Source organism: Anolis carolinensis, chromosome 1, assembly GCF_035594765.1.
Source record: "Anolis carolinensis isolate JA03-04 chromosome 1, rAnoCar3.1.pri, whole genome shotgun sequence".
Taxonomy (NCBI): Eukaryota; Metazoa; Chordata; class Lepidosauria; order Squamata; family Dactyloidae; genus Anolis; species Anolis carolinensis.
Window position 1 is genome coordinate 276,712,850 of NC_085841.1, and position 17,035 is coordinate 276,729,884.

Consider the following 17,035-nt stretch of genomic DNA (forward strand, 5'->3'; position numbering starts at 1 on the left):
GGATATTGCCTTATAACCTTTAAGACTTTGATAGTAAGCTCAGCCACATACCTTTAATAGATTTTAAGAAAACTTAAATGTGTATTGTGATGTTTGTGAATGCTTAAGCCTAGATATTAGTACCTAGAAATACAGTTCCCATTGACAAGTTGACAAGGTATAGAGGAAGCAACAAGGGGCTTTGCAATGCCTTAAAGACTATCAAAACAAAGACCTAAGTAAGATTTTGGACCTTGTCCCAAACACACACTGTCTGTCTGTCTATAAAACACTCTATCTATCTATCTATCTATCTATCTATCTATCCATCCATCCATCCATCCATCCATCCATCCATCCATCCATCCATCCATCCATCCATCCATTTGCTGTCAGATGCACATTCATGAATCAATTTTGGCCAAACATGATTTCAGAAATTTTCAGAAAATTGCTGAGTTTTGTCCATTTTTGGCAAATAATATAGACAAAATTAAGAACTGTAGGTGCCACTCATCAGAATTGTATCATCCAAATCATAAGGAAAATCATCAGCATCAACCAGTACAATTGAAGGTAAAATTCCTACTACTGTTAGAGTTACCCCAACATTTTTGTTTTGTTACCTGTAACACACCAATATGGGAACTCATTTGGAAGGGATTACAGATGATATTTGTCATAGATTTACTATTTTTAATAGAAAGGTCAGTGCCATAATTTCATAGTATATTTTTAATCATATCCAACCTTCTTACCCTCATTTTTGAAAAATGACAGAGGTGTCATCTGCATCACAAGGACTTGAACATGCAGCATCGATTAATTCAGATTAAAGAGTACAATGTATTTGTTGCACATATTTGTTGACAGAGGGAGGAGGGAAAGGCAAAACCCCAAAGCAACCTTGGTAGCATTCTGATATGAGTGGCAGAAGAACAGATATGCATTGACGTAATCAAACATAATGTGCCTATGCCACTTTGTTCCTTTTCTTGCACCATCCAGGGTTGCTTTTTATTCATTTTGTTTTTAAATGTATTGGAGGGGTAAGACCACAACTGGACTTTTTATCTGTTTTCATTGTGACACAATTTGTTTAAACCTTAGTGATTTTAAAAAAACAACAACTATGCACACCCCCACATATTATTGGTGAATGTTGTTACTTTGGTGCATGTCCAGGAGACACCCAAGCTAACATATGACCATTTAAGATTGATATAAACTAACAGCAACCTAGAATCCTTTTTGTTATCCAGCTATTCTTAGACAGAAATGTTCTTAGATTTCAAATGATGGCAATGGGTGCAATGTTAAGCTGTTTCTCTTTAAAGGAGGAAGCCGAATTGTGGAAGGAAGAAGAACCTATGTCACCTGAAACCACCTCAGAATGTGCTTTTGCTGCCAGTAGCAGCTCAGAAGACCGGTCCCCAGGTATCCTGCCTTCATTCTTTAAGAAAACTCTAAGCTGGCCTCTTAAGGTGACAAGGGATCTGCTTCACCTTCCAAGACAGCTCTCTAACTGGATGCATGGTGTCCTGCACGCTACCAGACTTCATTTCAGGGACAATGCATACAACTATACGTACTTGTATGAACTCTTAAGCTTCAGTATGCCATTCCTTTTTGCGCTTCAGGAGTTACTTGCCCACATTTACCGGGAAGTGGAGCTGTCATGTGAGAATGTGCTTGACTTGGTGAAGAAGTTCTTCAGGGTATAAGTTCTTCTTAATTTTGGTTGTGCCTTTCAGATTTCCAAAACAAACAGCCTTTTGGTTACATGTATACGCACAAAGATAGACATTTCAATTCAGTAAGTGCTTTAAAATGAGCGAAAGTTCAATTTGATAACCATGGTGCAATCCTAACATCATTTCAATTTTTTATTGGCTCATGAAGGTCAGTGTCCAGATGCATTTTCAGACCATGGAGATTATATGAAGGATGTTTTTTGTTATAGTTTATTGTTTTTTTAAAAAAAGAATCTATTTCCAGTTATGACCACATATTTCTTTAGATTTACATTTTATTGTTTTTATTTTAAAGACTGTGAAAGAAAGTCCTTTCAGACATTTCTCAAGCAACATAAAATGTTGACTATGTGGAGGTTTTTTTTGAAAACTGAATATGGCACATACTTTTCCCCTCCTTCCCTTCCCTTTTGCTTTATCTTTGCTTTGGGGCTAAAATATTGTTTACTTGGATAGATTTTGTTTGTTTTTAAAAAATGTATACTACTAGCCCATTTCTTCTTATTGACTTCTCTTTGATACATCCTTTTGTAAACACTGGGCATTTTGTGTAATATTTATGAATAAATTCAAAGAGCAAATTTTAGACTCATTAGTTAATTAAAATGGAAGCACAGCATTAGCTTATATTTATTTCCCTTAATTTGTGGGGTCATTTTATCCATGAAGTATGATATATAGCTGATACTGAAGAGGAATACATGTTGTTTTTAAAAAATCAAAAGCTTGTGTTTACAATTTCCCTCAAATAATTCCTTTGGTAATTTTAAGTTATTGGAATAATTAATTGAACTATTATGTTGGAATAATTCATATATACAATTAATTCAAAGAGGGAGATATTGAGAGATTCTGGAATCCACTTGATAATTCACTTACACTAAAGAGGCTAAAAGACATTTTAAAAACTATTATCTGAGAGATAATAAGCACTCACTTGCAATTGTCCTCATAGACTGAAACATTAGATGAATAGATTTCAACATTTTGTTGAATAAAACAGAAACCTAAAGCACAGGATTTTCAAATTATTTGGGCACTATGCAAGAGTGCTGAAGGTGTACAAGGTAATATTTCCAAGCATGAACCTATCTGGTACTGATAATAGCAATACAATTAATTCAAATTGATTTTCTATGGGCTGCTGTTCATAGAGATAATGATACTTAAGCTCTTTTTGAGCCAGTATTGTACCATATGCTTTAGCTTTACCTGTGACATCAGAAACATTTTGATGCACTGTTGAGAGCAGCTATTTCTAAAAGGGTGCCACAGCATGTTTACGGTATATAACTTAACACACACTTAAAGGGGTTCTGTGGATCACCAACGTTCAGTTTCTGAAATAGAAACCATTGTGCCTTGGTCTGATAAAAAATAATAATATCCTTGGTATCTGCTTTATCTGTGTGGTCTTTTCTGTGGGGTTTCACTTGCCTGAATTGTATTTTATTGGACAAATGTTTATTTGCCACAAAAGAGGATCCATATAGCTTCCAAAACGTTTAGATTTTAGACTTGCATACAAGCAGATATTACTACTAACATTTTGACCATATTACAGGGATTTTTAACAGGTATTTTTTTAAAAAGGTTTAACTGGTAGATTGGATGGGTCTATTCTTAAATCTCAGGCCCAAGCACACTTGTTTGGAAAAAGCCACATTTTTTCAGCAGGACTTTAAAGATTTCTTCCTAAGCCCAATTCCTTGGAAATTCACTCTATCTAAATTGATCAAGATGCAAAGGCACTGACTCCTGTTGATATAGAAATTAAGTCCTTTACCCCCAACAAATCCAAAACGAGGTATTGTTTGTACTTAAAAATAAGACCTGATCTACTAAGAGGTGAAATGTTTTATTTAAGTTAATTTGTCCCTTTCAGATAAAAGGAAAGTTTCTACTTCAGCCTATGACACAGAATAACCTTGCAAAAACTGTTGTAGAAGTGCACATGTTAACCCAATGCATCTGGCCCACCACTTTTGTGTCCCTACTGCCATTGTTCCACACAGTTTATAGTTAATCACAGAACACGCTCAGGGAAAGAGACCTCCAAGTGGGAACTATGCCATTCTGTAGCTTTCTGATGCAGAGGAACAGGAAGTAGAAGTGCTTCAAAATTCTTGTTTTCACTGCATTACTAATGTTTTTCATGCAACCAAGTAAATTATAGTATTTATACACTGCTTTCAACTTATCATTGGATTTCTATTTGATTTATCTAAAAATCAAGGTGCATGGGCATTTTCATCTACTGATGTCAAAAACATTGAGTTGATAACAACACATGCAAAGCTTTTAAAGGGAGGTAGTCCATCTTGTGGGTCACTGGGATAGATCATGTTGGTGAAAGTATAATTAACCTTTAAGAACTCTTACTATTATCACGTCTTTCCAACTATAGTCATCTCTCCACATTTGAAGTCTTTATTTTTGTGAATTTGCTTATTCATGGATCTGATAAAAATATTATCTCTATGAACCTCTAATTGCTCCAGTGTAACTCTATCAGCTACTTCCTTCAGTCATTCTGATGAACCTAGAGATTTCTAGAGAGAGCAGATTTCTAGGAATCTGAGGTCCTGTAATATGATTCCATGGCCCACTTTCAGTGGAAGTCGACCATAGAGTCATGCTAGAGGATCTTGAAATTCCCAGTGAATGTGGAGGGCTGACTGTAAAGATAACTAATAGGCAATTCATCCACATTTGTGAGAGTGACCATGTTGTAGTGGTTTGAATGTCGAACTAGGATTTAAGAGAATAGGAATTGAATCCCCACTTGGCTATAGAAACCACTGGGTGACCTTAGGTTAGTCACCGTTTCTCAGCCTCAAATGAAGGCGGAGTCAACCCCTTCTGACCAAATCTTGCCAAGACAATCCTATGAAGGTTTCACCTTAGGGGCACCATAGGTCAAAAACTACTTGAAGACACACAACAACAACACAACAACAACAACAACAACAACAACAGGATAACTTGAAGCATGGTTGTGGCTAACTATATAGACACACTGTGATTTTCATGTAAAGTTCAGAAATATATTCAAGTTAACCATAAAACAAACACACATTAAAATGAAAGCATTTTTAAAGAAATGTGCTGCTAGGCTCCTGAACTGTAAGTTGTATGACTATTTTAAAACAATACATGTATTTCAAAGGTGTCTCACAAAATGATACACAATTCAACTGTATTTATCCAGTTCTGGGAAAGAAGGGCAAAGTTTTCAGAAATCACAGTTTTGTTCGTATTTTAGGGTCATCCTGCATTTGCATGTAACTGCTTGTGAAAACCAAAGTTTTCTTTGCATGGTGTTTGACATTATATGTACAACTAGATGTCCATCCAAGACCTATGTCATGTTCAATACTTTGAGTGCCTCTTTGTTATTTGCACATTAAATCTGGGTTTGATAAAAGCAAAGCTTTCAGTTGTCGAAACAAAAGAGGAGGATTCAATATGTGAGCAATACATGTCCAAAATCATTATCTGATCAATTGAAGATTGTTTACTTTGACAAGCATGTGTATAGTTGATTGTTTAAATTTACATTCCTTTTCAATAGTAGATTGTCTTTTGTAACTGTGATATTTTATTCTTGAAAGTTAGCCGATAATTCTGATATCTTGGTTTATCAGAATGAAGAGAGGAAATTCCATTGCATCATATCTTTCTTTACCTTGCTGTGTTGAATTTTGACAAGTAATCTTTCTTTCTATTTAATCAAAGGCTTCTTGTTAGCTTGTTTTGACTGTCTTTTCTTTTCCGCTCTTTTGCATTGTCTTTAGTTCATTTCAACATTCCAGTGCTACACCCACTCATTGGCTGATCCGTTCTCGCTGTAAGATGCTTGTTCTGGTTGCTATCATTTCCTGAGTGTTGTGACTAATCCTCAGTACTTCCTGCTGGTGTTGAAAAGACCACTTGGAGTTCTGTGCAGTAACTTAAAGATAAGATTCTGCATGATCATTTTGTTGTTCACCATTCACATGGCTTCTTTCCAAACCCCTTTCCCTGGGATTTCTCTTATCCTTCTACATGCCTTTCAGACTTTAAAAGAAAAATGGAATTATGAATAGATGTTAGCTAAAATTTTCCTTGGTGGTTTAAAAGGTTAGGCGTACAATCCTTCAAGTAAGGGTTACTGTTTGTTCATTGGAATCTCACTGAAATGAAGTTGTGGCTGAGATGAACGTTAGAAGACAAATTAATTTGTTTCCTTGTGGTACAGATCTTTCAATGGCAAGTCATTTAGAACTGCTGAGAGATGTATGGTATATATTAAGCCACCTTAGATCTGGTACAAGGGTAAAGTCAGAATATAAACTAAATATACAAATAAATATTAGCCTGGAAAATAAGATCTGAGTCCTCACCATTTCAGAACTCCAGTCATGGGACATTTTTAGATAAAGATTGCTATTCTATATTTTGTAGTAAGGACTGTTCTAGTGTATTGGCCTCAGATTAGCTGTATCTTGATGTAACATCAACATACAGCAAATTTTGCATGCCGATTCTGGGTTGTTGTTTTTTGTTTTGTTTTTTTGAATGGTATGCATTTTATTGAGGACTGATAGTTCAATTGGCATTGATGGATTGGATGATCTGGTTAAACTTTTGGATTATCCAGAAGTCGACTTTGGATGTAGCAAGAACATATCAACCCAGCCTCAACTAAGCTAGAGACTTAACTTGGCCTGTTAGCTTGTACTCATTCCTACAGTTCCTGGAAGTTTAAAGGACCCTGCAGGTGATATTTATAGGGATAGAACTTACCTCTTCCATAATATCACTGGTTAGCTTGAAGTAGGTATCATGCTGCCAAATGATGTGCAAATGTAAAAATACGTGACTTCACAGACAGTTCTGAACCTACTATTATAAAATGGTAATTGAATCCCCAGAAATGTGACATAAAGACTCAGATAATCAAAACACATCTTCTAGGGAAGCATAATTCACTTCCAGAGCATCTGCAGTTGACACATTTTCAGATATTTAGACCCCTTTGAAAAGACTTTTAAATAGAAAAACTTCAGAGAGTCCTGTTACCTACCCAGTTTTGGTCTAGTATCCACTCCACATATACAAGCATTTGTGTCTTCCTCTTATAAATAAAGAGATATCTTGGAGATAGGACCCAAGCCTAAATACAAAATTTACTTATGTTTCATATACACCTTATACACATAAGCCTGAAGAAAATTTCGTAAACAATATTTTCAATAATGTTATGCATGAAACAAAGTATGTTGAACCATCAGGAAGCAAAGATGATGTTATCTCAGCCACTCATGTCTACAGCTCTGGAATTTGGAGTAATTTGGAATTCTGGGTATTCCAACTATATCACATATTTAATAATAATCTTTTTTGTGTCACGGTAATACCATTGCTATTGGAGGATCAGAGCTAACTTGAGAGTCAGATTAAGAAGGAAGCTATTTTTGTTCAGAAAAATTGATTTACCTTTTTGCATGTATATTATACTTGCAGTGCCTGCATACTGATTATAAAATTTAAGTAAATGAGATGCAGTAATTCTGCATCCTCATCTCCCCTGCCACTCGAAAAGTAGGAGCAGGAAAGAGAAGAGGTGTTTCCTAACAGTGGTTCTTGTTTGCTGTGATTAACTTCAACTCTCTGCATGTTTCTACAATCTGAAGCTTATGAAGGAAAAATCTTTGTGTCTCTGTCCACTGCTAGACTTTATTCATTTCTGTTGCAGATCCTTCATCTCTTAAGCAATGCCAAGGAGAATTCTGTCCTTCTTCTCCTAAACCTTTTCAAAAACAAAAACAAAAACGAAAAATGCCTCTGGAACTTAATTGAACATTTTTGCTAGGTGTTTTTTAAATATATTTATATATTTAAAAATCAATCTGTATTTAAAACCATCATATGGAAACTTGTATTTTGCACACAGAGAATGTTAAAACCTTTTAGTTTGGCTGTAAACAAATAAATGTAGTTCTGTATAAACAGTATTGTATATTCTCTTCCTTTTAAAACAAAATGTGTAACACACAGGAGAAAATATCAGAGGTTGTAGCTGCTGAGATTCTCATGAGTTATGAATTGTTCTCTTGTTGTATTTAGTTTACTACGGCTCAAAGAATATTTAAATGGTTTCTAATGGTATTGTTTTGAATGTTTTTCATTGCCTGTCACAAGGTGGTACAGTAGAGTCTCACTTATCCAAGCTAAACGGGCCAGCAGAAGCTTGGATAGGCGAATATCTTGGATAATAAGGAAGGATTAAGGAAAAGCGTATTAAACATCAAATTAGGTTATGATTTTACAAATTAAGCACCAAAACATCATGTTATACAACAAATTTGACAGAAAAAGTAGTTCAATACGCAGTAATGTTATGTTGTAATTACTGTATTTTCGAATTTGGTAACAAAATATCATGATATATTGAAAACATTGACTACAAAAATGGCTTGGATAATCCAGAACCTTGGATAAGCGAGGCTTGGATAAGTGAGACTCTACTGTATCTCCTGTTTGGAACCGGATTGGACCCCTGTCCCACAGAGCATTTTGGGGCCCACGAGGCAATCAGGACTCAAACAAATTGGCAAATTTTTGCTCCAAATGCCTCCAAATGCCTTCTAGGGAGTGTGGAGGCCACCTCCACCACATTTCACCACACACACACACACACACACACACACACACACACACAATATACAACAAAAATATATGAGAGGGATAGACACAGTGCAACCCTTAAACTTGATTTGATTTCATTCCAACCATCCAAAAATCTAAGCTAATGGCCATCCACTGCCATTTTTTCTGATAATTTCCCCAGCAGAGGTTCCCTACCTTTGCCAAATATCCCATCACACTAAGGTTGTGCATAGTCTTTGTTCTACTTGTAATATGTTTAGCAGAGGTGAGTGTGGTTTGTGTGAGAGAGAATGCAAGGGAGAAAGAGAAGGCAGTCACTACATCACTGGCTTCATGTTGGGTAGGTGCTCTTGCTAACTGGGGCAAAGGGAAGGTGGCTTCAATCTATCTGTGACCTTTTATGCTGTACAGTGCCAGAGAGGTCATGGGCCTCACTAAACTACAAATCCCAGGATTACAAAATTGGATTTTGCCATGTAGGGGAGTGGTTATCAGGCAGGAAATATGAGAGCAACCCCCCCCCCCCCCCCGCAACTCCAAGATGGGGAATTTTCCTTCAATCCCCAGATTTCTAGCATTGCAGTAACTTAAAGACAACATAATTACTTGGCAGGACAATGACATGTTTCTCCAACTACCACTGGACCCCAATGGTTATTATATTGGAATCATAGTACTATCATTGGGTAGAATGAAAAGCTCATTGACCAGGAATCTGTGACCTGCTCTGTCTGAGCCCATTCCCCTTTTCTCTACCACTTATGGTAAAAGAAATGGTAATGTAGGGAAGGTGGTGTTAGGAGGAAGGAATTTCAACAAGATAATGCATTATTAGCTTATTTGCTAGATTATTACACAGTTTAAAGGAAGGGCCCCGTAAGAAATTATATTCTTTCCCCTCTTAGTTGGTTCCAATTTCTGGCCAGCAAATACTTCCCCGCCTTGAGGCCTTTTGTCCCTGCTGACAGATCATAAGTCTTCCCATATACTCAGTCCCAACCCACTCATTGGCATCATCCGTGCCTACAGCAAGCTGTTCAACATCTGGATGACTTTATCAAAGTGTCGTTCTAAGCCCTCTCTCGTAACTGTTGGTTCCGATGTGACTAGACCACACAGCAGAAAACCCTTGTACTGTATACGTTGGATTCCTTTCCACAACTGTTTTCTCCTGTCTGCATAAAATTCTTTGAATCTCCACCCAAAACTTTTGGTTGTATAAACATACAGATATGGCTTTTGCTTTTCTCTAGGCTAGATAGGAATGAACTTAACATTTCTGACCTTTTCTTTTTACCTTTTAGAATAACCTGCTAGTGCTTTCAATAAAGAAACATTGTCATATCATTCAATGTTTCAATTTCTTATTTTCATTAGAATATGTCTGTCATGTCTTTTAATACCAAAGAGCTGACAAGGTGATTTTAATAGTTCAAAAGGAACAATAAAATAATATCAAGACCACTGCTTCACCCCACACACAATAATAAGCTAGAGCTGTATGTGTCTTCATTCTGAAGTTATACTTTCAAATATTTTGTTTCACATATGCATCTCCTTCCATAGACCACACTCATTTTTAATAGAAAATGTGCCAAGTTATACTCTTTCTTCTCAACAAAGCAGTTTTTGAAATAGTGCTTTGAACATCAAAGATTTTAATGTTTGGCTCTTATATTTTATTACATACTAGCTTGGGTACCTAACAGTGCTCGGGGTATTTGAAAAGGGACTTGTTTGTTTTTAGATGTTAAGTAATATCAGTTTGGTGATACGTTACGTTATTTCTTAGGAAAAAAACTCAGTCTTTGCTTCTTCTTCTTTTTTCTTTTTTCTTTTTGAATGTTTCCATTTGGAAATGCATAAGGATGTGGGTGAACTACAATCCCAAAAAATCTTGAGTCAACCCTCCCCAAACTCCACCAGTATTCAGAGTTGGTCATGTTGAGTCTGTGTGCCAAGTTTGGTCCAGATCAGTCATCAGATGGGTTCAGTGTTATCTGAATACGGGTAAACTATAACTCCTGGATGTCAAGGTCAATCATCCCCAAACGTAGCAATTATGCAAATTTGGCCATGTTGGGTCTGTGTGCCAAGTTAAGTCCAGGTCCATGGTTGGTGGGGTTCAGAGTACTCTTTGATTGCAGGTAAACTACACATCCCAGTCCCTACAACTCCTATAAATTATGATGAATTCTCCCCAAACTTCTCCAGTATGTTCAGTTATTGATCAATTCCTTTGTTTGATATGTGCCATAGGAAAGGGTAGGAAAGGGTTAAGAGAGAGGCAGTGGACGGGGTCATGCAAATGAAGAGAGAAAGGAACACTGGAGTGTGCTCTCTGTAACCTGCAATGTCCTGAAAGGGAGTGATTTAGTGGCCCCTCAGCACTGTGGAGGCCAGATCTTTTGCTTTTTCTGCCAGATCATACTGCTGCCTCACAACTCCCAGGATTCCATAACATTGAGCCATTACAGTTAAAGAAGTGTCTAACTGCATTAAATCCACAGTCAGAGGCGGTCCAACTGCCTGGGGAGGGAGGCATTTGCCTGGGGAGCCATGGTCCCGGGGGCACAGTCGAGCCCCTGGGAGGATGGCGCCACCCCCACCTCCTTCTCCTTCGGGCCTGGGCCTTCCCACCACAGCGGGAAGGCTCATCCAGGCCCGAAGGAGAAGGCCCATCCAGGCTGGCTGGGCCTCACCGCCATGGCTCACGTCGCTCAGCCATGCCTCCCATGTCACACAGCCACGCCTCTCGGGTCATGCGGCCACGCCTCTCGCAGCATGGGGGGAGGGGGGGCGGCAAAATTTATTTTGCCTACTATGGCAAAATACCTATGGACACCTTTGTTTTCAGTATAGGTACACCACTACTTTTCCCTCTGCTGAGAACCATCAAATGGGCTATAACTATAGAATAGAGAGGAATGTTTTTCTGTATTGTTATTTTTGTTTTAATGGTCAATTTCAGTAGTAACTTCAAAAATGTCCTTCCTCTGATATTGGTACACAATTTTAGGAATAATACCTCCACTGTTTATCAAAGCTTCTAATATGGCTTGTTGGAGAAAAGTCTCTTATGGAAGGGCTAAATTGTGTTTCCAGAATCACTTCAGATATACTAGTCAGAGATGTGAGAGAATTTGCCCCATCTGTCAAAGTGTTGCATGAGTTTTGATTTTGCTGTAGCTATTCATGTCCAACCTTGGCTGAACTGACATTTCTTACCTTAGCAATGATTGATTTTCATTTTCTTATTATTACTCCTGAATGTAATGGCTTTGAACATGCCATTTCTATAGTGGTTAGAGGGGACAAAAGCCTATTAATGTACCAAATGAACACAGATTGCTCTAATATCTCTGCACAATGGCTGTCAAATGAAGACCATAACTTGAGGATGTGATTCTTATCTTTTTCAATTTGATGTCATTTTGTCATTGTTGAACTGTTAATGCTTGACTCCTTGCTCTGCTTTTAACATAAAGTGGGGCTGCTTGGGACTGTGGGTTGAATCAAGCACTGGTTGCAGCAGAAACATTGTGCAAGGGAATTTGTGGCTTTCTCCTTCCAAATACAGTCCCTTGCACCTGCTGTAAAGCCTCTTCTTTATTTTTTAAATATTTTATTACAATTATTTAAAAAGAACATACTACAAATACATACAAACATGCACTAAATAAGAACAACTACTAAAAATAGACAACTACACAATCAAAGAAATAAAATACTATTATGTTGATTCCTAGACTGTAAAAAATAATAAAATTTGGTGGCACAACGGGTTAAACCGCTAAGCTGATGAACTTGCAAATTGGAAGGTTGGTGGTTCAAATCTATATGGGACAGAGTAAGCTTCTGCTGTTAGCCCCAGCTTCTGCCAACCTAGCAGTTCGAAAACATGCAAATATGAGTATATCATTAGGTACCATTTTATGTTTTAAATTAGCTTTTATGGATTGATGTATTGTTCTGCATAATGTTGTTTTATTGTGTTTTTACTCTTTGTAATGTTTTAATTGTTGTACTTGTACAATGGTTATTGTTTTTGGGCTTTTGTCCCATGTCAGCCGCCCCGAGTCCCAGATGGTGGCGGGATAGAAAAATAAAGTTACTTACTTACTTACTTACCACCTCAGCGGGAAGGTAATAGCATTCCATGCAGTCATGCCAGCCACATGACCTAGGAGGTGTTTACAGATAATGCAAGCTCTTCAGCTTGGAAATGGAGGCGAGCACCACCCCCAGAGCCAGAGATGAGCACCATCCCTCAGAGCCAGAAGGGGAAGCCTTGACCTTTATCTGTGTTATGCTTGTTTCTAGGCATTGAATGTTTGCCTTTGTGTTTGTCTATGTTGGAATCCGCCCCGAGTGCGCTGGGGAGATAGGGCGGAATACAAACAAAGTATTACTACTACTACTACTACTACTACTACTACTATTTAAAAACACCTAACATCACATACAAATACCAAAACTAATCTTTCACCCTCTTCTGTGGATGTGGGAGTCTCAATAAAAAAGTTGAGTGAAGGAACTGGCCTTTTAATATTTCAGACATTATAATAGTATACCAAATTAATTTATATATAATGCATCCTACAATAACAATATAATATGCTAATATTGAAATCAGTTTTTAATGGAACAAAATATTCCCTATTTCAAAATTTCTGTGAATTATATATCTCTATTCCAATAACTCTTTGCAGCTTCCCAAGCTTTTATTAAGAACCACTGAGGTGGGAGAAGAGGTGGTTAGATCTTGGGATGTTACTTTTCAAAGGTTACTGTTAACAGTAACCTGTCATGTACTACATGTGAAACACTACTAGTAAACAGTAACATTAAAACGTTTAACAGTGACCTGTTACTGTTGGTTTAATTACATGTCATTGTTTACTGGTAATGTTTCCCAAAATGTACTATATGACACATTTCTGTTAAAAATTACTTTAGCATTTTTAGAAGTAAAATTTGCTTTTTAAAAAGTGACAAGTTTCTTTCAGGTAGTTCTTTGCTTGAATCAGACAATCTAATTCATTATTAGTAATGTGCAATGATTTTAAAAGGTAAAGCTTTCCCCCTGACATTAAGTCTAATTGCGTCCGACTCTGGGGGTTGGTGCTCATCTCCATTTCTAGGCTGAAGAGCCGGCGTTGTCCATAGACACCTCCAAGGTCATGTGGCCAGCATGACTGCATGGAGTGCCATTACCTTCCCGCTGGAGCGGTAACTATTGGTCTACTCACATGTGCATGTTTTCGAACTGCTAGGTTAGCAGAAGCTGGAGCTAACAGCAGGAGCTCACTCCACTCCCCGGATTCGAACAGCCAACCTTTCGGTCAGCAAGTTCAGCAGCTCAGTGGGTTAACCCACTGCACCACTTGGAGCTCCATGCAATGATTAGCAATGACTTATTTACCTCTTAATTACTTTTTAAAATAAATGGTTTAAATATAATATGTCCTTCCTGATGCCCCAGGTCCCCAAAATTAACATTTTGATAACAACAAGTGAGAATTACTCATTATGTGCCAAAAATAACTCTTACTGGTTTTTATGTTATTTCTTAGAAACTATAATATTGGTAGTAGAGTTTCCCAACATGACAGATAACTTCAGATGCTATTGCTAATCCCAACTACAGTCATCAGTGTTGGCTTGCAGAGATCCCATTGTTACAGTGTGGTGTGCAATTGGGGCAAGCAAGTAGATTTAGGCCAAGGGTGGAAATCTGGCAACTCTTCCAATCTTCTTAGACTGCAACTCAAAGAATTTCTCATCAGTAGTTATGGTTTCCAGGAGTTGTATCCCAACAATGTCTGCAGACTTGCACCATTCCCACCCCAATCTAGGCCAACATCATAACTTGCCACACATTATTTCAAGCACTTGTGCTATCATTGGATAGAATCATTCATTTTGGACTGAAACTGGATTTTTTTCTGTGCTGCATTAGATGAAGGTGTTATTACTTTAATTATATGTTTTGAATGTATGTGATTTGATTTGGAATGGCTGCAGCAAATGTTTCAAACAATATTAAGAATTATTTTTCATAGTACAGTTTGACTTCCATATCTACAGGATATCTACTCACATCTGAAAAAACATGTCATATCTAAGAATTTTCTGGGGCCTCCAGGAAATTCTAGGGTAACTTATCATTTCAATAGGGCTTGCTATTATCCATGGTTTGCTGTTTGCACAGTAGGTTCAAGAGCCTATTCTCATGGATAAAGGGGTTGTATACATACATTTTCTTTATGTTGGAATCAAATATATGCCCTATATATTTTTCAAATGAAAGAACTGTTGAAATAGTTACATTTTGTAGGAAAAACTGGCAAACATCTAAGATGAAATATGAACAACTCTGGAATATGGAATTATAAGGTTGTTCAGTCTTATGCATAGCTTTAATTTGTTCAACATTTCAATTGCTGTTGTTTTTTTTTATGAATGCCAATGAAAAAGAATCTAGTTGTATGAAAGAAATTGGATTTTGAATGTAACATGATCAGGTTCTGAGTCCACATTGGGTTTTCATCTGACACATCCTCCCTGTACTTCAATGAGATGGATGAAAGGTCATCAATTTTAGCTGTGTTTTCATAATAGGTAAGGATTTTGCAGTGTTCCAAGTGGTATTGAAGAACAAATCCCAACATTGTTTACTACTGGCTGTGTTGGCTGCTAGGACTTGCAATACAACCACATCTGGACAGATTTACAGTAAATTGTTTGAATCTGAGAGAGCAAGAGAGAGAGCTCACTTCTCTGTGTTGGAGTCTGTTGTATTGTTAATTGCTGACAAGTCAACTTCAATCTAAGGTGACTCTATGAATTTGAGACCTTCAGTTCATTCTGTTATCAAAAGCCCTGCTCAGGTATTTCAGACTCAGGTTCATGGCTTTCTTGATTTTATTAAGAAAGTTTTTCTCGCTACAGGTGGAATACTCAAGATTATGTGAAACAGGACCCTAAGAGGCCATTCCAAGTTGAATTTAATTGCAAGAGATACTGACCTATATTTTTACTCCAAATAAGTTTATGGAACCACATTTCAGCTTTACGATAAAATTTAAAGCCTGCAAACCATGCCATTCTGTGTCATCCCATTTCCCCTTGGCTCTTTTAATAGGTTTGGACTTTGAGTGAACTAATGGTACAGTTGTGCCGGATTTCAGAATATCCCCTTACTGCTAATTCTCCACATACTCACCTGCATAAACATCTCTAAAGTTACAAACCACAAGCACTCCCTTCTGAATAGAAATAAGTTAAGCAGATGCATTTTATCACATTAGAACTAGCTACAGTCCAGTTCATATGTAGTTGAAGACGCCAATAGGCATGATGCCAGCACAACATGTAGGGTTGCCAAATGTCCTTTATTGAGAGGGGTGTCCTGTTTGTAAGTGTTGAAAAGCTTATCCCATCTAATCATTAAACAGGCCCCCAAAGATTCTGTATTTTGTGGTACCAAGCCAACACATGGTCTTAAAAGTCCACTCTAAAAATGGATGATCTGTTGCGAGGATATTGTACCCACTTTTCCTCCAATAATGGCTGCTGGTCTGCTAATAACATTTCCAGAGTTTGGGAGGTTTCTGACAAATTTGAGATCTCACAGGAAGCCAGGACTTTCATGAGAGGCTGTCCTCTTGTGAAATTGGAGATAGGTCTTATTTAGGACCCTGGGCAGTCCTGCATTTTGCTGGTAAAGGTAGAGTATCCCTTATCCAAGATGCTTGGGACCAGAGTGTTTTGGATTTTGAATTATATGATTAGCAGAAGCAGCAGAAGGAGTAGTAGTAGTAGTAGTAGTAGTAGTAGTAGTGGATTTTAGAGTGCCTCTATTTGCATATATGCATGTCATGGTATTTCTTGAAGATGGGACTCAAGCCATGACATTCGTTTCCTTTTTATGTGCACCTTATACACATAACCTGAAAATAATTTTATGCACAATATTTTTAATAATTGTATGGATGAGACAAAGTTTGTGTACACTTAACCATCAGAAAGCAAAAGTGTCAATCTCTCAGCCTCCCATGTGGATAATGTTGGAGGATTCCAGATAAAGGATGTTCAGTCTTCCAAACTCTGCTGAAATTGTCCTCCCCTCCCCCCCCCCCCCCGGCACCCTTGCCTTGGACAGACACTGAGTTGCTAATTGCTAGGAAAAATTCTTAAAGCAGAGGGGCATGTACATTGTAAAACCTGATAACTTACTTTACAATTTATTAGGAAACTTGATTCTAAGTGGTAGCACTCTGGGCCAGAGAAGGAAGAATTCAGTAGATGGGCTGACAGTTTAAAGCAGGAGTCCTGTGGCTCCTTAAAGATGAATCAGTCACATTATTGCCAGTTCCTAAATGTCAACCCTGCATGTCATTAATTTTGAATGTCTCTTATTACTACAGTATTTTGAAAACCTTGCAGCCCTGCACTCCAGGATACTCCAGGCTGGGTTCTGTCAATTATAAAGTGGGGAAAGGAATAATTTATTAAGAACTGGACAAAAAAGTGAACTGGCTCCCTTCACTTCATTTCCCAAGTAGTTTTTTGAACCATTTCTTCCCATTTCTGTGGGAGACGTGAAGCTGACAGGAGGTAAACAGATTGGAAAAAGCAGCTTT

The 17,035-nt window shown here is 37.5% G+C and overlaps 1 protein-coding gene across 9 annotated transcripts in view; it reads left to right on the forward strand.

Moving 5' to 3' along the window:
* mical2 (microtubule associated monooxygenase, calponin and LIM domain containing 2) overlaps window positions 1–17,035 on the forward strand; it is a 200,815-nt gene that overhangs the window by 109,384 nt on the left and 74,396 nt on the right. For 2 of the 9 annotated variants that reach the window (XR_010001947.1, XM_062967705.1), the window contains one exon: window positions 1,317–1,416. Coding sequence is in view for 6 of the 9 variants with exons in the window: in XM_062967705.1 (XP_062823775.1) it covers window positions 1,317–1,416 (100 nt within the window). In the remaining 3 variants the exon portion in view is untranslated. Of the gene's footprint in view, window positions 1–852; window positions 934–1,316; window positions 7,728–17,035 lie in introns of those variants that run through there. The other 7 variants (XM_016995585.2, XM_016995588.2, XM_008115940.3 and 4 more) reach the window with 6 other exon arrangements.